General features: G+C 37.7%; 2 protein-coding genes across 5 annotated transcripts in view; both read right to left on the bottom strand.

Annotated features, from left to right (window-relative positions):
* Window positions 1-20,870, bottom strand: part of MBTPS2 (membrane bound transcription factor peptidase, site 2) — a 52,776-nt gene that overhangs the window by 28,951 nt on the left and 2,955 nt on the right. For all 4 annotated transcript variants that reach the window (XR_005061848.2, XR_005061849.2, XR_001852976.3 and 1 more), the window contains exons 2-5: window positions 19,676-19,824; window positions 17,898-18,123; window positions 7,378-7,481; window positions 5,559-5,686 (exon numbers count right to left, since the gene is read on the bottom strand). Coding sequence is in view for 1 of the 4 variants with exons in the window: in XM_017659444.3 (XP_017514933.1) it covers window positions 5,559-5,686; window positions 7,378-7,481; window positions 17,898-18,123; window positions 19,676-19,824 (607 nt within the window). In the remaining 3 variants the exon portion in view is untranslated. The remainder of the gene's footprint in view (window positions 1-5,558; window positions 5,687-7,377; window positions 7,482-17,897; window positions 18,124-19,675; window positions 19,825-20,870) is intronic.
* YY2 (YY2 transcription factor) lies at window positions 642-5,686 on the bottom strand. The gene is made up of 2 exons (XM_037020474.2): window positions 5,559-5,686; window positions 642-2,878 (listed from the first exon to the last, which is right to left on the bottom strand). The coding sequence occupies exon 2, from the start codon at window positions 2,805-2,807 to the stop codon at window positions 1,440-1,442; it is 1,368 nt and encodes a 455-aa protein (XP_036876369.1). The 5' UTR covers window positions 2,808-2,878; window positions 5,559-5,686; the 3' UTR covers window positions 642-1,439.

The following is a 20,870-nucleotide window of genomic DNA, read 5'->3' as shown; positions in this document are numbered from 1 at the left end:
TTGTTAACATCCCCCCACTGCGCTGCCACCGCGCTCTGCACCACCAGTTGCTAGTCCCAACACAAGTTCATAAAATCATCCATCCCCATTGATTAGATTTATCACTGTTGTTGTGTACTAAATTCAGCTTTCTCCCCAACTCCACAGGATGGAACAGCTCGCCAGGACCGCCTGGGTGCTTGCAACCTCACGCTCTCTCATCAGGATCATACCACCACACGAAGCTTTTCCCATCCCAACAGCAGTAAGGGCACACACAGTAGCACTGACTCTTTGACTCTGGGGCAGCCACCTATCTCCTTCCAGGGACATATCTAGTACCAGATTACCCCTCTATGTTTCAGATTTGCCTAGGATAAGTGGCAGTGAGGGTGGTGGGACATATTTCCTTTACTTAACATCTAGGCCATTAGTGATATGTTTATAAGTACACCAAAGACATCTTAACAGCTTTCACTTTCTCAGCAGCAGGGCTTCTCAGTAGTGGCACTACTGGCATTGGGGCCAGATAATTCTCTACAGCAGGCGACTGCCTTGTGTACTGTAGGGTGTTTAAAAGCATCCCTGGTCTCTACTCCCAGATGCCAGCAGCACCTTCCCCGTTTTTGCTATTTTCTAGCTACAGCAATTATACAGGCACATTTTTTTCTGACTTCAGGTTTTTTATTTTTGCTTTTTCTATTACACCAGATGTACATATCAAGTGTTAAAAAGTGAACATGTACACAAGACATTATATAGCTGAGCACCACTTTCTAACTGAACAGGCAAAGAATTACACTGCATGTACCTGGGAGAATTTTAGAGAAATAAAATAGGCTTCCATTGATAATACCACTAAATCAGTAATATTCAATACTACACAACTTAATGCAGCTAAAATAGTTCTGCAAATTGTGTTACCATCAAAGACTACAACCAAAATAAAGATAGCAAAAAAAGTTATTTTTTTTAAAACAAGAAAGTGTATACATATACATGTAACTTAATTCTTTTAACATCTACTGCCAGCAAATTAACCAACCTCTAGAAAGGCCACATATAGAATTACTAATTATATTCCCAGAAGTGTAATCATGAACATTTGCAAAATAAAGAACTTTCTGAAGTCATAAACAACATGTAAACTTAATATTTAAAAGGATGCAAACATAAGTCCTATTTTTGGCAGTTGGCAAGAACTATCTTTTGATGATCCTCCTGGCGGGACTAAACATTACAAGACCACCATGCTTTTCAAATGGTATTACAATACAAGAAAGAGAATCTTAACAATGTTATAGAGAGGATTTTTTTTTTACTTTTTACTTTTTTTTACTACTCTATTAAAACATGACTCCTAGATGTGTATGTATGAATTTAGAACCTTTCCTAGAAACAAAATACAAAAGAGAAGCATATTTTCTTCCAATTGCACTTCTCGAAGGAGCTTCCTGAGTTTAAGAACGGTCTTTTTTCTTTCGGCCATTTTTTTTCTTAGCATGTGTTAAGATATGAGATTTCAGGTTAGTTGACTGAGTAAAGCTCTTGTTACAATCATTAAAAGGACACACGTATGGCCTGTCACCTGTATGGATTCGCATATGTGTACGCAAATTGAAATCCAGGGAAAAATGTTTTCCACAGCCTTCAAACATGCACTGAAATGGCTTCTCTCCGCTATGCACCAGTTGATGCCGTTTTAGTTTTGAGTTGTCAATAAATGCTTTGTCACATTCTGTACATACGTACTCTCTGGGACGGTGGCTTTGCAGATGTTTTCTCATAGTAGAGTTATTATTGAACATCTTTACACAGCCTTCATGAGTACAAGCTACTGTTTTTGGAGCACCATCTTTGCATTGATTGACCTTCACTTTAGTAAATGTTTCCAGCTGCTTGCGGTCTGAGAGGTCGATGCCAGGTATTCCTTCAGGAGGAAGCTTCTTCCCTTTCAGGTACTGTGATAAATCAGGAAGTGAGTTCTCAATCTGTCCAGTTTCATGATCTTGTTTATCACTTGGAGAACCCTTGGTGATGGAGATCTCACCCTCCACGGTTTTGGAACGCACCTTCTTTTGCTTCCTCTTCTTGCGGCTCACCTTGGACCTGCTGCTTTTCGCTCTGGCCTTGCTGCTGGTGTGGCTCTTTAGACCGCTCCTGGGCTTCTGGCTGTGGCTGCTGGCTGCTGATGATGTGGAGGCTGACAAGGAAGCCATGGTCGGCTGGAAGCAGTTGTCTTCATCGACTGGTGTGACCACCTGGTCCTTAGAGCTGCTGTTGGCCTGCAGTTTGTCTGACTCGTAGCATTCTCCCACTTCCTCCTTTGTCTGCACCATAATCATTTCCTGGTCATGTTCCCCTTGGTTTGGGTTGCTGCTAATGAGGAGCGGCAGCACTGTAAGAGGTGGATAGTGGTGGCCACCATGGACAGAGCTGCTACTGATAATCTCGTATGCCTTGATGGTTCCCGTCATTGTGGTGACCACAGGAACAGCTTCCACAGGGATGGCCTCCACAGGGATGGCCTCCACAGGAACAGCTTCCACAGGGATGGCCTCCACAGGAACAGCTTCCACAGGGATGGCCTCCACAGGAACAGCTTCCACAGGGATGGCCTCCATAGGAATAGCTTCCATAGGGATGGCTTCGACAGAGACGGCCTCCACAGGGACAGCTTCCACAGGGATGGCCTCTAAAATAATGGCCTTCACAGGGACAGTCTCCACAGGGACGGCTTCATACATAAGGGTCTGGTCAAGCTCCACAGTACCTATAAGTGTCCCCGTGTTTTCTGTGGGAATATGGATGACTTCATCTGACGGCATGGCTAAGAAGAGCTCTGGAGATTTTGCCTACTGAGCAGCTGGCGGGTGACAAAGTCCGTGGGGATAAAAGGCTGAAAGAGAAAAGTACAAGTTCCAGAGGAAGGTGTGGGTGGCTGAGGCAGAAGCAGCGGACTGGCCGAAGGCGCAGAGACGACGGGGATGAGGGACGCGAGGAAGACGAGGACGGCGAAGATGACGAAGACAAAGACGAGGAAGGTACGGATGCTTCTGGAAGCACCTGGCGCATGCGCTTTCCTGTTAATATAAAGCGCACGTGCCCACGCCCACGTACACACTAGCTACGGCTGCTCACGTGCCTGCGTGCGCTCGCATGCGTGCGTGTCCTCGCCTACGTGCGCTCGCATGCGTGCGTGTCCCCGCCTACGTGCGCTCGCATGCTTGCACACTCACATGCGCGCTCACTCGCACTAGCTCTCCCACCTCCCCATTATACCGACCAAGCTATTGGTTTTTGAATATTAATTTGGTAACCAGACTCTTTACTGGAATTTTTCTGTATTTCATTTCCACTGATTTTCTTATCTCTCTCCCCACCAAGTATATAACAGTATCTGAAAAAAAAAAAGCTTTACTCCTAATATATTTTTTCTTTTTTTAATTGTACTGACCCACATTTACTGATAGTATTACTGCTTCTCTTGTCCTTTAACAGGAATGAAAAGTGTTACACCATTAGGAAGTATCCAGCTATACTTTTACTAAGGATTTTTGTTTTGTAGCCATTAATGGAAGCTGAATTTTAAATATCCATTTCAGGATCTGCTGAGACTTTTTCCCCACCATGGTAAATGTTTATCACCTTCAAATAGATTTCCTAATGTCAAAACATCATTGCATCGTTTAGATACACCATATGTCTGTAGAGTTTTTGTTGCTTTAAAAGATGTTATCAGTGTAATATAAGCTTTAAAAAAAAATCTGTTTCATTTTTCAATGTGATCTGTTAAATTTATACTAAATTGGAATTAAAAAGAAAAACAGTTTCCTTTAAGATTTGAAAGAATTCCACCTATGAAACTTTCAGGGGCATTCTTCATCAACTTTCTTACTTTCTCCCATTATAACTGGCCTATTTAGATTTTTTTTCTATTTCCTCTGAGGTTAATTTAGGCCTTTTTTTAAAAATAATTACCCAGGTTTTCAAGATTTTTTTGCAGAGATGAACAAAGAACACTTTTATAATTATCTCTATGAGTTGTTATTCCCCAATTTGCCTGCTAATTCTGTTTATACAGTTGACACTTGAACACAATGGTTGGGCACTAATCCCCTGTGCAGTCAAAAACCTGCATATAACTTTTGACTCCCTTAAAACTTAATTACTAATAGCCTACTGCTGACCAGAAGCCTTACTGATAATGTAAACAATTAATGCATAACCCATATATTTTTTTTGGTATCATTAATCTACAATTACATGAAGAACATTATGTTTACTAGGCTCCCCCCTTCACCAAGTCCCCCCCACATACCCCTTCACAGTCACTGTCCATCTGTGTAGTAAGATGCTGTAAAATCACTACTTGTCTTCTCTGTGTTGCGCAGCCCTCCCTGTACACCCCACGCACTATACATGCTAATCGTAATGCCCTCTTTCTTTTTCCCCACCCTTATCCCTCCCTTCCCTCCCATCCTCCCCAGTCCCTTTTCCTTTGGTAACTATTAGTCCATTCTTGAGTTCTGTGATTCTGCTGCTGTTTTGTTCCTTCAGTTTTCCTTTGTTCTTATACTCCATATATGAGTGAAATCATTTGGTACTTGTCTTTCTGCGCCTGGCTAACCCATATTTTTATCTGTATTCAATACTGTATTCTTACAATAAAGTTGGAGAAAATGGTTTTCAAACTATCACAAATGTACAAAATATTAATTGAAAAAAATCTGTGCATAAGGTGGCCCATGTAGTTCAAACCCATGTTGGTCAAGGGTCAACTGTAGATACTTTCTTCCATTGTTTAATCTTTTTTTTTTCCTTCAAAGAACTAATTCTTGGATTTGAGTTCTATTTTTCTTTTTTCAGAATAAAAATTTTTCTAATAAATTTTTTATAATTATTTCCTCACTTCTTCAGTTAAATGCTTAACTGATTTACTTTCATTTATTTCACAGCTGCTTAAGGCAATGAATTTTCCCTTTATGAAACTTAGGGTATTATTTCATCATCATTTAAAAATATACTATAACTATGGTGTTGAATTAAATTGGTCAATTTTTATAAGTTTCATGAATATCTGACAAATTATCATTGTATAGTCTGTACATTTATTGACTTTTACCTTATTAATTAGAGCCTCAGTGATCTTTTTCAGTTACCTGCATGTGCTGAGATAAGATGAGCTTCCTTTATTGTATTTTTGTTTTTTCCTTGTACTTTTTCCATTTTTGTTTTGATGGTTTGCTACTCGATATAGTAAGTCACAACTATTACATTTTCACTGTGTATTATATTCATGTATAAAGTGGCCCCCTATATCTAACTTAATGCTTTATTTTCTATTCACATTTGCATTGTATGCTCTGCTTGCTTTACTTTCAATCTTTTAAAAATAATTTATGTTGTCTTTAATTAAGAAACTGGAATGTAAATTATTTTATTCTACTGCTTTTGACTTAAAGTCTTATAGACTATATTTACCAGCCAAAAGATGAGATGTTTTCATTGTGACAGGAGTACTTTTTATAAAACTACTGACAACACACAGATGAATAAAAAACTTAAGAGTCTGTTACCTGCACAAAATATCCTTAGCTGCTGGACTGGTGATATAAGTTGCAAATGAGTGGTGAACAGATCAACAAATGCTCCAGGATAAATAATGAAGAGAAAAATTCCAAAGCCATTAAATCGAACCTGTTCCCTAAGAAATCACATAAGAAAAAGAAATTTACTACTAGTATTGCATTTGTCAAATTAATAATGTATGTAATCTTAAATTTCCCACTGTAATTCAAATTCTTGCTTAAAGAAAAGTCTCTATGGACAGTCAAGAAAATTATACCTATATATATGTTTTACATATATGTATATTTATACACACACACGTTATAATTTTATAGTAGTGTATAGACTTGGTTACCTGTGAAATTGCATTTCATAAAACATGGCATTCTGAAATAGACTTACAACTTCAAATTTTTTAGAAATCAACATGCTGAAAAAATAACTTGAAATTAATTATATATATAAAGGAATGGTTAATATTTCTATGAGAAATAAATGAAATACATTTCTATGGTTTACTCTGAATTATTTTAAGAGAACGCAGTAGAAAATATAATTCAAGTAAACTACTAATCATTTACATTTGTCTTAGCTATTATAAAGGTGATTTAAGTGTACTGCTATTGAATTAATGTTAAATAAGTAACTTTAAAATGCAAAATGCTCAGATTATCTCTAAGAGAATTATTTTTTTCAATTCATTCTCTAAAAATGGAATTATACTTAATAGCCTCATAATACCAAGCAGCTACTCTAAAAAAGCATCACCAAAATCTGTTGGGCTGTCACAGTTCTAAATATATAACTGTTAAGATTCACTTTTTTCCGGCAACTGGGATTTTATAAAAAACTACCCACATTATTTCCCAAACATACTGTGAATTATTAAACTTTTAGCAATTCTTTTATATGTAAAACCCTAGATGCGCCAATGCTGAAAACGTGGAAGTAAAGTTGAGATTTTTTAAAAGTAGCTGCCCACTTAAACCACTATATGGCACACCTGTGTAACAGTATATGCTCTGTCAAGAGGAAGGTTTACTGCCAGTCAATAAACTCTTCTTCTTAAGCAACTGGAAAGTAATTAGAAGTGATTAAATCTTTTGTTTTAAAACCTTTTAACTGGTCCACACACCCGAGGGATAAAACACATTCTCGTTACTATGTGTGCTCATTATGGTAATGATTTTCAGTGGAAATGGAGAAGAGCTCTGATCCTCTTCCCCCATCAGATTTTATAGGTTTAGGAGACTTTGAAATGCTCAGATATAATTACAGTGATACAACTGAGTAGTCAAGACAAGAAGAGGACATGATACTCAAAGTAAGTCCTAGGTCTCATCCTCCTTTATCTTCTTCCACTTGGGTTTCTACATATGCTATGGTATTTGTTAACAAATTCAGTGCTCTTGCTCTAGAGCCAGAGAGACACTGAATAGAAGCAGGTAAGTATTTCAACTGGTAAGCCAAAGAAAGTTCTAAGAAGGCAGTGTGGGTGGGCTCTTGAGTGTAGTGGTTATTATTCTGACTCTATGGTTGAACAGAAATATTCAGTTTCAGAACTGGATGAAAATTATGAAGCACGACAAAGATACAATTATGTGGGCAAAGCATAAAAAGACCTAGACATGAACATGGTTGAAGATACTCATCAATATATTAATCCCCTGTATAAAAGGGAGAACCTCAAAATAATAATGGTGGATATGCAATAGGCAAGATCCACAGAAAGAAAAAGTATCAAAACATGGCCAATTTTAGTAATAAACCCTCCCAAATGAAAAGCTTGTGTGCATGTAGTAGAAAGAAAAAGGTAAATATCATTACCTAATAGCTGCTATCCCATGTCCAATTTCATGTACAACACCACTAATGAGGACTGCAGCGAAGAAATAGGTCAGTTGGTTGACGGGTAAATTTATACCAGGAACCTATTCATAGACACAATAATAAATACAGACTTGGGCATCAAGGGACCACGATGTTCACTCTGTATTAAAGCTTATACTTCTAAGCTGAATGTTCTGTAAACTAAAAGTAATATGAATATCAATGGTTCAGTTCTCTATTCCTATCATAATAAAAGTAAAAACATTTTTTTGAACTAGGCAGTTTTTGAACTAAGCATAACACCAAATAAAGAGGACTGGAAACACCAGGTTAAAAAGTTGAAACTTTAGATTCCTGAAGTCTTCACCATGGGAAAGAGTTAGGGAGCCTGGCAAAGCACCAGGGAATGTGGAGTGACAGTGAAGGAGTCAGCAGTTGATCAATCCTTAAGAGCTAGAAGCCTGATTTGGGAATTCTTGTTACAATTCCCAGTCCTTCCTCTGAGTTGTTATAGTAAAGTTCCAAGTACTTGTGTGAGTAATACAGGGTATCCCCACCCACTATCAATGAGTACATTTTAGTATTCTCAAGTTATATGAGAGTTGATAATTAAAGATAATGTAATAAAAAAGTGCCTTATCATTGTGGGAGCACCATGCCCTCCATTTCTTCTATTCCGTCAGTTTTGTCTAGTGCATTGGTCAGAAAAACAGTTATCGAAGTGATACATAGACATCATATTAAAATTGAAATTTAACACAGAAAGTAAGGCATTTAAAATACACAGGACTTGCCTTGCAATCATATACCCCTAAGATTTTGTACATGCATATGTCATTGCATACACAAGGGAAGTTTGCTATTATAAGAGCTGCAAGGTAAATTTTTGTTTAGATACCCAAGATCCTTCTTGTAAGATCATCACTCCCAAGTTATGTCATCTGTTAAAGAGAGTCTGTAAATTAGGCTAAGTGGGGCACACCAGGCATCATTAATGCTATTTACATACTGAGCAGAAACAGAAGCCTATAACCCTGTTCCCCAAATAGAAAAACATTTTCAGTGTTTTAATGTATGTCCTTCATTTGTGCACACCCATTTTTAAAAACTGTACTCTTCTATTATAAATATGGTTTTGAAATCTGCTCCTTTCACTTAATAGAACCACATTTTTCCATGAGTATCTCCTGGCTCAACATGATTTTTTAATAGCCGCACTGTATTCTATGGAATAGAATGTTGTGCATTTAATTGTTTTAAAAGGTTCTGCTCTTACAAATATTGTGATAAACATATTTAGACACATATACCCAAGTATTTTGGGGGGATAAATTCTCAGACAAGCATGTTTGGTTCAGGTTCTGGAGACATGTCACTTGGGTTTGATGTTCTAGCTCCATCTCTAATAAGCTAAGTGACCGCAAGGAAGTTTGGATTATTCCAATACTTCAATTTCCCCATTACTATCATGGAAAAACCACATTTACAGAAAAGTGTAATTTTGAGGATTACATGAGATAATCCTTGTCCAATGTTTAACATTACGCCTCACAGAGGGCAACAAATGCGATTATTGCAAACGATTAAAGGACTTTGATACATAAGCTGCTCTCCAAAAGCAAATTCTTCTACAACCTTGGGCAGGCTTTGTTCAACTCTACAGTTTGAGAGAAATAAAAAGCATTCCATTAGATTTACATTTCTTTGATCACTGTTAAAGCTGAACTTTCCCCTTACTTTCGATCACTGACATTGATAGGTCTTTTGCAAGTAGGCTACTCGTGACTTGACTAGTTCATCTTTTCCTTATCGCTCTGTAAGATCACTTCAAATATCAATCACCAGTCCTCTGTAATATGTCCCAGATGTATTCCCAAGTATTTTTGCCTTTTAGTTTTATTTTGCTTCTGGTTTTCTTAATATACAAAAAATTATATGCAGTTAAATCTATCAATACACATGGTTTCTTCCATTACTTTCATGTTTATGTCTTCCTCATTGTGTTCATAGAAACAGAAACCCATTTTTTTCTTTCAAGGCTTTACGATTTCATGTTTTAATTTTAATTCAACTGAAATTTCTTTTTATGTACAACAGAGGAATTTCACTTTTAAGCCTCTTTTAGTAACTGAAAGGAGAGTCAAACTATGCTGCTTGGATCACTTTCTAAATTCATTAATTCCAAGTGGCTTTTCCCTAGTTATGAAACTAGTTTTCATAATCATCGTTTTTTAATGTATGCATAATATTTCACTCACTGACAATCCTGTAATTTAACCATTTCTCAATTATATATTGTGGTTGTTTCCAATTTTTCATAATAAATAATGTTAGGATAAGGAGCTTGAAACTAGTTTTTCCATATTTAGCAGTATTTTCTTAACCTAGAGTCTTAAATGTGGAAGTAAATGGTCAAAGGATATGAACATTTTTATGATGATCATTATCTCAAGTTCTCTTTACTCAGACCCTACTGAACAACTCTTTCCAAGAACATCAATGTGACTTTTACTACATACTTACTCCATACCCATGTTGTCAGGCCTGTCTATTCAGTTCAATAGTTTTCTTTGTTTGGGCCTCATTTCTTCTTCTTTTTCTAGTTTCATTAATTGTGAGTTTAGACTGTTCATGTGGGATTGTTCTTGTTTCTTAGGGTAAGCCTGTATTGCTATATACTTTCCTCTTAGAACTGCCTTCACTGCGTTCAATAGGTTTTGGACTGCTTAGTTGTTGTTTTCATTTGTCTCCATATATTGCTTGATTGCTGTTTTTATTTGGCCATTGATCCCTTGATTATCTGGGAGCATGTTGTTAAGCCCCATGTGTTTGTGGGCTTTTTTGTTTTCTTTACATAATTTATTTCTAGTTTCATACCTTGTGGTCTGAGATGCTGGTTGGCACAATTTCAATCTTGAATTTATTGAGGTTTTCTTCATGGCCTAGTGTGTGATCTGTTCTGGAAAATGTTCCGTGTACACTTGAGAAGAATATATATCCTGCTGCTTGAGTGGAGTGTTCTGAAGATGTCTGTTATGTCCATCTGTTCTAATGTATTGTTCAGTGCCTCTGCCTCCTTACTTATTTTCTGTCTGGTTGACCTGTGTTTTGGTGTGAGTGGTATGTTGAAGTCTCCTAAAATGAATGTGTTGCACTCTATTTCCCCCCTTTAATTCTGTTATTATTTGTTTCACATGTTTAGGTACTCCTATATTGGGTGCATAGATATTTATAAATGGCTATATCCTCTTGTTGGCCTGAACCCTATACCACTATGTATGTATATGTCCTTGTCTCTTGTTACGTTCTTTGTTCTGAAATCTATTTTGTCTCATATAAATACTGATACTTCTGCTTTTTTCTCCCTATTATTTGCATGAAATATCTTTTTCCAACCCTTCAGTTTTTTTTAAGGCTTTTACAAAGATTTATTGAGTTCCAGAATGGCAATAATTCCCCAAGTTCCCTTCCACCGATTCCCTCTGCTTCCAATGCATTCCTTGGCTTCTCACATCCACATGATGGGAACAGATGGAAGAAAGTATCCTGAGAGATGGTTTGTGGCTGCCACTTTAGCCATTTGTCCTAGGAGGATTCTGATCCTTCTTGCCTGGTGGCCATACCTCAGAGGCCATGATTCTTGGGCCAAAAACTCAAAAGCTAAAATTGGTGTGCATGGGGGGGAAGTTTGCCTTCTTCACCCCTCCCATATAGAACCTGTCTGCTGAAGCAGGAGAAGATAATTATTAAGAGTTGGCTTTGAAGTGAGACTGTCTCCTTTCAAATCCCAGGTCCACCACACAAACCACATAATTTGGAACCCATCACTTGCTCTCTCTGTGCCTTTGTATTTTCATCTATACAATGGAGGTTACAGTAGTTTTACCTCAATGAATTGTGATGATGAGATAAAGCTAGCATATTAATGCCTGGCACATGGAAATTGTTCATTAAATATTATCTATTGTTATTATTGCAAGGGAGATTATGAACTCATCCACATATTCACAGTTTATTCCATACATGCCAACCCAATTAATGGGAGTTCACAGGAGAAGGAGAAAGTTCTCCTAAGACACTGTATCTCAAATGTTGTATCAGATCCTCTAGGACTACTAGGATTATAACTTGCCACTAAGCACAGGGGTTGTGAGAAACAGAGGCAGCATCTAGTCCAGAGCTGGGAGTGGGAGATGGTGGGACAGGTCAGGAAGTCTTCCTGGGGAGATGACACCTGAGCTGAGTCCCAAAGTGGGAATACGGGTTGACATGCACCCGAGTGTGTGGTGGGCAGTGTGCATGCAGCTGGTGGAGCTCCTCCATGCCAGAGACCTAGCTGAAAGCCTGGGGGGGACAGAAGAAGAGACATACAGGATTCTAAGTGGCTTTCATTTATGCCGTCCGATGGGTGTGTTGCAATTTCTGGATGACTAATGATGTTGAACATCTCTTCCCTTTATTAGTAGTTATGTATACAGGCACTTTTGTAAGTTGTCTTTTTTTTAAAATTTTTACTGTCAGGTGTATTTCTAAATCCTTTGCCCACTCTTCTATTGGGTGGCTTCTTTGTTTTTGTTTGTTTCTTAATTTGTAGGGGTTCTTCACTTATTCTGGATACAAATCTTTTAAGTTCTTCAGCTCACTACAATTTGATTTGTTATTTTTTTCTCTACGGTTTAGTGCTTTTTATGTCTTATCTAAGAAATCTCTGCCTGCCCCAAGGTGATGTTGATACATTTGTGTTTGATATGAAAAATTTTATTGTTTTATCTTTACCATTTAAATCTATAATACATCTGGAATTGATTTTTGGGTACTATATGAGGTAGGATTCAAAATTTTTTTCCTGCATGAAAATCCCCGATCTGGAATTTATTGAAAGTCCATCCTTTCCCCTTTGCTAGGTAGGCTCAACTTTGTCATAAATCAGACAATTGTATATTCATAGGTCTGTTCTGGATTTTATTCTGTTCCTTAGACGTTTTTTTATTCTTGTACCAATTTCACACTCATTTAATTATGGTAGTAAATCTTAATATCTGGAAGGTCTTCCAGCTTTGGTTTTCTTCTTCAGGATTCTTCATAATTTTCATAATAAATTTTATGACCAGGTTGTCAATATCTGTAGAAAATCTTCTGGAGTTTTTACTGGGATTATATTGAATCTATAAATCAATTTTGTCTTTATAATGTTTAATTGTCCAACCCATGCATGAACATGGCATATTCTTCAATTTACTTGGGTCTCTTTAAATTTTCTAAATAATGTTTTCCCACACATACTTCATTAGATTTCTTACTACATATTTGATTTTTTAAATGCTCTTATAAATTATTCTGTGGTTGCCAGTATAGAGAAATACATTAAATTTTTTGTACTTGCTTATGAATTTTAGTTCGTCTTTGGGTTCTTTAGATTTTGTACCCACCAATATGTGGTCAGCAGATAAAGACAGTTTGATCTCTTCCTTTCCAAGCCTTTGGCCTTAAATCTCTTTCTCTCTTTTTTTTAAATTAAAGTATCATTGATATATATTCTTTCATGCTACCATCTTTAATCTCTAAATCCTCCATCCCTTCACTTTTAGTCTGTGTATGTCTTTGGGTTTGAAATGAGCCTCTTGTAGGCAGCATATAGACGGGTCTTTTTTTTTTTTAATCCATTCTGCAACTCTATGTCTTTTGATTGGTGCATTCAGTCCATTTATATTTAGGGTGATTATGAATAGCTATGTACTTATTGCCATTGTAGGCTTTAGATCTGTGGTTACCAAAGGTTGAAGGATAGTTTCTTATTATCTAACTGTCTATCTTAACTCGATTATTACTCTATTTCAAACACAATCGAAAGTTTTTTTTTCCCTCTCCTTCTTCTCCTTCCTCCTCCACACATTATATATTAGGTGTCATATTCTATACTTTGTGTATCCCTTGACTAACTTTGTGAGTAGTTGATTTAATTTTGTATTTGCTTAGTAATTAATTGGGCTACTACCTTTACCGTGGGTTTATTTTCTCTGGTGACAGCTATTAAACCTTAGGAGCACTTCTATCTAGAGCAATCTCTTTAAAATACCTTGTAGAAATGTTTTGGTGGTCATGAATTCCCCCAACTTTTGCTTATCTGAAAATTGTTTAATCCCTGCTTCAAATTTAAATGATAATCTTGTTGGGCAGAGAATTCTTGGTTGGAGGCCCTTCTGTTTTGTTGCATTAAATATATCATGCCACTCCCTTCTGGCCTGAAAAGTTTTCTGCTGAGAAGTCTGCTGAAGCCTGATGAGGTTTCCTTTATAAGTGATCTTTTTTCTTTCTCTGGCTGCTTTTAATACCCTCTCCTTATCCTTGATCTTTGCCATTTTAATTATTGTATGTCTTAGTGTTTTCTTCCTAGGGTTCCTTGTGTTGGGATATCTTTGCATTTCTATGACCTGAGTGACTATTTCCTTCCCCAGATCAGGGAAGTTTTCAACAAGTACTAACTCAAAAAGACTTTCTATCCCTTTGTTTCTCACTTCTTCTTCTGGAACCCCTATAATGCAAATATTGTTCCGTTTGGATTGGTTGCACAGCTTATTATTCTTTCATTCCTAGAGATCCCTTTTTCTCTGTTCTTCAGCTTGTGTTTCCCTATTCTCTAATTTCTATTTCATTTACCGTTTCTGCTACCTCATACAATCTTTTAAATCCCTCCATTGTGTGCTTCATTTCAGATACCCTATTTTTGAAAATTTCTATCTCTTTGTTTAAGTCCTCCTTGAGATCTTGCATATTTTCTGTAGCTCCATGAGCATGTTTATCACTTTTATTTTGAAATCTTTATCAAGAAGATTGGTGATTTCAGTTTCAGTAAGCCTTCTTTCTGGTGTTTTTTTTTCCTGAATTTTTGTTTGGAACAAATTCCTCTGTCTCTTCATTTTTTCTTTACTGTTTCTTATGGGATAATAGATTTGTATAGGAGGTGCCCTGTAGGGTACAGAAGGTCAATTTCCTGTACAGGAGCCCCAGCTGTTGGCATGCAGTAGGTGTGGCACCTGTCTGCCTTGCTCCTGGTATTCTGATTTCAAGTGGGCTGTGTGGGCCATCAGCTGAGCACGGAACTGGGGAGAATACTCTCTGAAGCTGCCAGTGGGTGGAGCTGCCTTCCCTCTGGCCTACCGCAATGGTGGGGGTGCAGGTGAGAACCACCACCTGCCAGGAGGAAAGAGCTCCTGAGGCTAGGCTGCACAAGCACCAGGCTGTGGGGCTGGGGGTGCCCTCCACCCAGCCTGCTGCAATGGCGGGGCTGCTGGTGAACGGGACCAGTGCCTTCCAGGAGGAAAGAGCTCCTGGGGCTGGTTCTTGCATGTAGCTCTCTAGTTGGCCCTGAGCAGGCTGGGGGTTCTCACCCTGCCTAACTGGGAGTTAAGTTTGATTTCACTGCTGGCCAGCAGGCCACATGCCACTGTGAGGAGTCTCCAGCATGTGTCACCAGTGAGGGGGATGGAGAGTCTGAAGCTCCTAAGGGCTCCCAACCTGTTGGGCTGAGGGTGGGTTGGGGACGTACTGTCCACCTGACCTTACTCCTACAGAGAGAGCACTGTGCACTCCTTGCCTCTCTGGTGCCCCTGTCACTGCTGGGAAGTCTTTCAACCTGTCCACTCTCCTTTCTTTTCTCGAGGCCAGTAGAGCACGCCTATTCTCCACAGGCAGCTGGGATCTTAGCCTCCCTGAGTGTTCTGCCCATCTCTGTTGTCCAGCCCCACCAATCACCAGGGCACCATGCAATGTGGGCTCATCCTCCTGGTGCAGATTTCCAGGGCCAGGTGTTCAGTGTCCTGGGCTTCTACTCCCTCCCTGCTCCATTATTCTTCCTTCCGCCTGTGGGCTGGGATGGGGGAAGGGCTTGGGTCCTAGTGGATCGTGGCTTTGTCACTTTACCCTTTTCTGTAGGGTATTCTCTTCTTCCCCAGATGTAGGTGGTCAGTTCTGCAGTCTTCAGGGTGATTTCAGGCCTAGTTGTATTTGCTTTATTTTTGTGTTCTGTGTGATTTTGGAAGGAGGTTTTTGCTTTGCATTCCTACACAACCATTTTTCCCCCTCGAATCTAGTTTCCTTTTCTTTGACCCATCTCTTAATTTATGTCCTTGAGATTCATTCTCATATTTCCTCTATATCACAAAATATCCTGGTTATCTTACCTTTATTTCAAATAAATCAATAGGCTTGATTCAATAAGACACTGACTCCTTCTCTTTTATTATTTTATAGATGTAATAATGAGACAAGGTAAGGATTTGAGCATAGGACTATACTAACAGATGGTAGGTCTTATTTGCTGGCAACTATGTGTGACTTCCCATCTGTCTCAGCCATGATCATACAGGGTATTAATGTGCCAGAATACTGATCTCTCAACATCACAGAGTGCCAGGTTTTGGGAATATGGAACAAGGCTGTAAGGGAATTAGAGAATAAACAGAAAGTTTGTTCTCTAAGCTATAAGAGCTCATATTAAAGTCAGGAGACATTAACATTCTTAAACATAAACATAAATATGCATGTAGACTGAGGAAGGCAGCTAGCTTCTTAATGGTTCCAAAGTATGACTTTCCTACCAGAGGCAATATTTTTGTGAACATTATGAATAAACGAGGAAGCAAAAAGAAGAAACAATTTCTTATCTGAACATTTTGCCTTCTAATCCTAGCAGGCAGACAGGTCAATGATCTTATTTCCTCCAAACCTACTTTTTTCTCTACTATCCTCTTTATTAGCAAACAAACAATAACCAATCATGCAGCCTGAGAGTCATCTCAAACTCTTCCTTCTCCCTCCAGCCACACATCCAATTAATCACCAGGTCCTAACAATTCCACTCCAAAAGATCCCTTGAATCTGTCTACTTCATTCTTCTTACCATTAAGTTAGTTTAGATACTTATCACTTCTAACATTAATTATTCCACCTGCCCTCTTAAATGGTCTCCTCATCTTTGGTGTAACCCTACTTCAGTCCATTTTGCACAGATATGTTATTAAGGTAAAATCAAACTTCTTAGAATGGCTCTTCCTAACCCAGACCCTATCTCTATCTCCCATCTTATCTTTTGCACAACATACCTTCCACTGTATACCTTCCAGACAGGTCAAGTTATTTTATAATACCTTGAAGAATTACTGGTGTTCCTTAAGGGAGTAGAACATAAAGGCTTTGAGGTCAGTGATGGGTGAATTGTGTACCCACCATTTATTAGCTATAGCCTCAGGCAAGTGACTTAATATCTTTGTACCTTGGTTTTCACATCTGTGAATAAGACACTTACCTCCAGACTCTTGCAAGTATAAAATAAAATGGACACAAAAGCCTCACATAGGAAGCACTGCATATTAACTAGGTTCTATTATTACTATATTATTCCTTCCACCTTCCCATGTTATATGGTTCCCTCTGATACTGGGATGCTTAATTGCCATCTTCCTTCCCAGGTAATGTGGACTGTCCTCTCCCTCCCTCTGAAACTCTCTTCTCTCTTCCCACAGCCAGGCACACCTCAGCACACCTTCTCTCTGTTCCCATAGCACCTTGTATTCTCTCCTACTGCAGAACAATCATAGCAGCTCTCCATCTAGACTAAAAGCTCCATGAATGCTAAGATTGGATTTTGTTCCCTGTTCAAGCAGGAGTCAGCACAGGAATATACTTAGAAAATGTCTGCCGAAGAAATAATCTCTTCTGAGGCCTCACCTGGTGAATCCTTTTAACCTCTAAGAAAGAGCTACTACCATAGGAGAGATTTTTTATCATTCTCTACAAATGACTTTTAAATCTTCCCACAGTGACCCAGCTTAGAAGAGGCTATAAAGAGATGAGTTTAAAAAAAGTCTGTCAGTAACTATTAAATATTCTAGTCCATCAATGAGAACATGATTAAAAATGTAACATCCATGATTCATGGAGATGGAAACTATAAATGTAAAAAATTTGAAATAAAAGTTAGCTAATGATAAAGCACCTTTCCAAACTCTGGAGACGTGACAAAGGTTTACATGTGTGCTTTAAACAGCTTACAGTCAAAGGAGTACAACTCAGCACAATATTCTTCATATCAAGAAATCACAGTGAAGATTCAAAAAGGCCTTATACCTTTAATAAAGGATATCATTTGTTAGAATCTGAAAGCCATGAAAAGGAAAAGGGAACACTTTGCACAGGATTAAAATGCAAATTATTTATACAATACAGAGATCTAAATCAGTATGCTTATTCTAACACCTCAAGAAGACAACATGAATTAAACTGAGTACCTGTGTAATTATTGACAGTGGTCCATTCGTTCTAGTACTACTACTGGTACTACTACTTATTGAAACAATTCTTTGCTAGATTCCTACTAATATTTTTGTAAGCAGGTAATTTCAGAAACTATGAAACTTTTCATTTATTTTAATATTTATATTATGGATAGGAGTTACGCTATCCAGATGAGATAATCTATGTTTCAACAAAGTTACTTAAAGTAAGAAGAAGGCACTTACCACAACTTGTAGCACCTGTTCATTGTGAAGTGAGGAAGAGGAGGAGGAGGAGGAAGAGGAAGAAGAGGAAGAGGAGGAAGAAGAAGAGGAGGAGGAGGAAGAAGAGGAGGAAGAATAAGAGGGAGAGTCAGCCATCATTTGTGCTAAGGTCTGAATTAGTGTTTTCCCCAGGAGAAAAAAAGAGCTGAACATGGCAATGACACCAAACACCATCCCAAAATTGAACCTGTCAGGAGGGGGAAAAAAAAATCACATAAATGGACAATTCCTCCACCAGCCACACTACATAGCTTTAGTGTTTAAAATGTCAATAATTCTGCCTCTTTTTCCTATCTGAACTTCAGAGACAAGGTCGCTTTAAGCAATCTAATAATTTACAATTCTTTTGTAACTGAAGAGGCCGAATATTGTTATCAGTGAAAAGTCTGTTCTGTTTCATGTCTCTTGCTCATTCACACAGCACTGTTGTGAACTTGTTCACATATTGGGTGAAAGCTCTTTTGGCATTATAGACATTCATTCTTTTTCATCTACCAATTCTATTGTTTGCATTATATTTTAGATGTATTTTGTGTTGAGCTTAAATATTAATATGGTAAAATTTAACAATAGCTTATTTCTTCTACTGTTTTAATAATTATAAGTTACCCTTCTATAGTTGGAAATAATCTATTACATTTTCTAACTTCTTGTTGTGTTTTTTAAGAAACTTGTCCATTTCATCTAAATTGTCAAATTTATAGGCAGAGAATTGCTCACTATAGTTTCATTTTTTAAAATGACCACAGAATCTGTAGTAACGTTCCCTTTTTTCAATTCTAATTTTTAGTTACTTGCATTTTCTTTTTTTCTTGTCCAGTCATGCAAGAGGTTTATCAATTTCATCAATCTTTTCAAAGACCCTACTTTTGGCTTTGCTGATTTTCTCTACTATGTATTTTCCATTTCACTGATTTCTTCTCTTAACTTTACTATTTCCTTCTATTTTGTTTGCTGTGATTTACTCTTGCATTTTCTGCTCTTTAATGATTTGTTTCCTTGCATTTAGCTCTTCCTCATTTGGAGCTAGATTTTTAACAGAAAGGAATTTCAGACAAAGGTTCCTACTCCTATACTAAAAATTCTGTCAACTATAGAACTTGTCAGGCTCTAGGGTGTCCCAGAGATCACTGTAAACCCCCTAACCATAAACACCATAAATGACTTGATCTAAAAAAATGTTCAACTAAAGGGGTATGCCTGGTATGGCCAGGGGACTCTGGGACCCTGTTGCTGCAATCTGGCTGGCCATTTTCTTGATGGGTTCTTGCATATACCTTAATGGTTGTTCGATATTTTAAATATCCTTCCCCAGGAGGGGTATCACAAAAGAAGTATGGGGGAAAGCCTGCATCCTTTGATTCCCAGGCTCCTTGTTTCTGTGTGTGATTATGGGGGAGAGAATTCTCCAGGATTAATTTCCTGATGGAAAATGCTGTTCTTTGCTTTTCTATTAGGGTATAACTTACACATTAAAGTGTACAAATATGAAGTGTATAGCTCATTGAATTCTTACATATGTGTACCCAACCACCCAGATCAAGACAAAGAACCTCGATTTTTCATGTATGCAAAAGCACAATGATACAATCCTATAAGTTTATATAAACCCAGGAAGTTTTTATCCTGTCAACATTTTAAAACTTAGTAGATTAGAAAGTGATGGAAACAGTTCATCAACAAGCATTTCTCATGGTCACAATGACTAATTTAAACCAAAAAGAGAAAATGAAGAATACCATTGGTAAAGCATCCTGGCTTTCCGCCGTCCCCAGCTGTAAAAGGCACGATTGAAAATAGCAGTTTGCCATCTTATGTGAAAAGGGGAGATGCTCAATCCGTTGTTCTCCAGCCAGTCTTCATAAGAATGCTTAAAATACACAGAAGACTAGGAGAGAGAAAAGTTCCCTATTACTCACTTTTAAAGAACAATTGAGGAAAATAAAAAAGAAGTATTTTCTATAGGAAAGCAAGATACTAAACTGTCCAAATGCTTACAATTTTAAAGTGTTATGTTTATTCTTCAGGATATTAGAGTAAAGGTGTCAGACTGGTCTGCTGAGATTAGGATCTGACACAAACTATATGGCCCACAGGCCAAATCCGGTCAACAGCCTGTTCTTGTAAAGCATGTGAGCTAAGGATGGTTTTTACATTTTTAAGGGATTGTAAAAAGAGACAACAGAAAACGAGAATATGCAACAGAGACCTGCATGGCCTAAAAAGCCTAAAATACTACCTGGTTCTTTACAATAAAAGTCTGCTGACCTCTGCTTAAAATAGCATTGTCCAATCAAAACAATGTGAGCCACAATATAAGCCGCATATGTAATTTAAAATTTTGTAGTGCCCAAATTTTAAAAAGTAAACAGGAGATTAAATACATTTTAACTCAATATATCCCACAGATTATTTCAACATATAATCAACATAAAAAATTACTGAAATACTTTACATTGTATTTATTTATTCATGTGCTAAGTCTTTGAAATCTGGTGTCAACTTTACACTTATGTTTCAATTTGGACTCAACCCATTTCAAATGCTTAATGGCTACATATAATTAGTGGCAACCATACTGGACAGAGCAGATCTAGAAGCTTTGTTATTATAGAAAGAGGTCTCATGTTACAATTTTAAAAGACTCCAAGCAATCCAACAGAGGGGACAGGTTAATCAGAAACAGTGTTTTTTAATCCTCTTCTGGGCAACAACCCAAAGAAATCAGGCCAACTTTCATCATGTTAAAGTACAAAACTTATCTAAGGCCATCTTGGTCTCAGTAACTTCTCTTACATTCTTCAGGGTTGAGGGGCTAGCTGCTTACACACAGGCTAACGAGTTTTATCTTTAGGGAAGTTTGAAGTCCTTGAGGAATGTAGGATTTTGGATAATGTAAGGCCGTTCTATATACCTGACTGACTCCTATTGCCT

The sequence above is a fragment of the Manis javanica genome, chromosome X, assembly GCF_040802235.1.
Source record: "Manis javanica isolate MJ-LG chromosome X, MJ_LKY, whole genome shotgun sequence".
Lineage (NCBI taxonomy): Eukaryota > Metazoa > Chordata > Mammalia > Pholidota > Manidae > Manis > Manis javanica.
The sequence above is the reverse complement of the archived record's forward strand: the minus strand, read 5'-3'. Positions and strand labels throughout refer to the sequence as shown.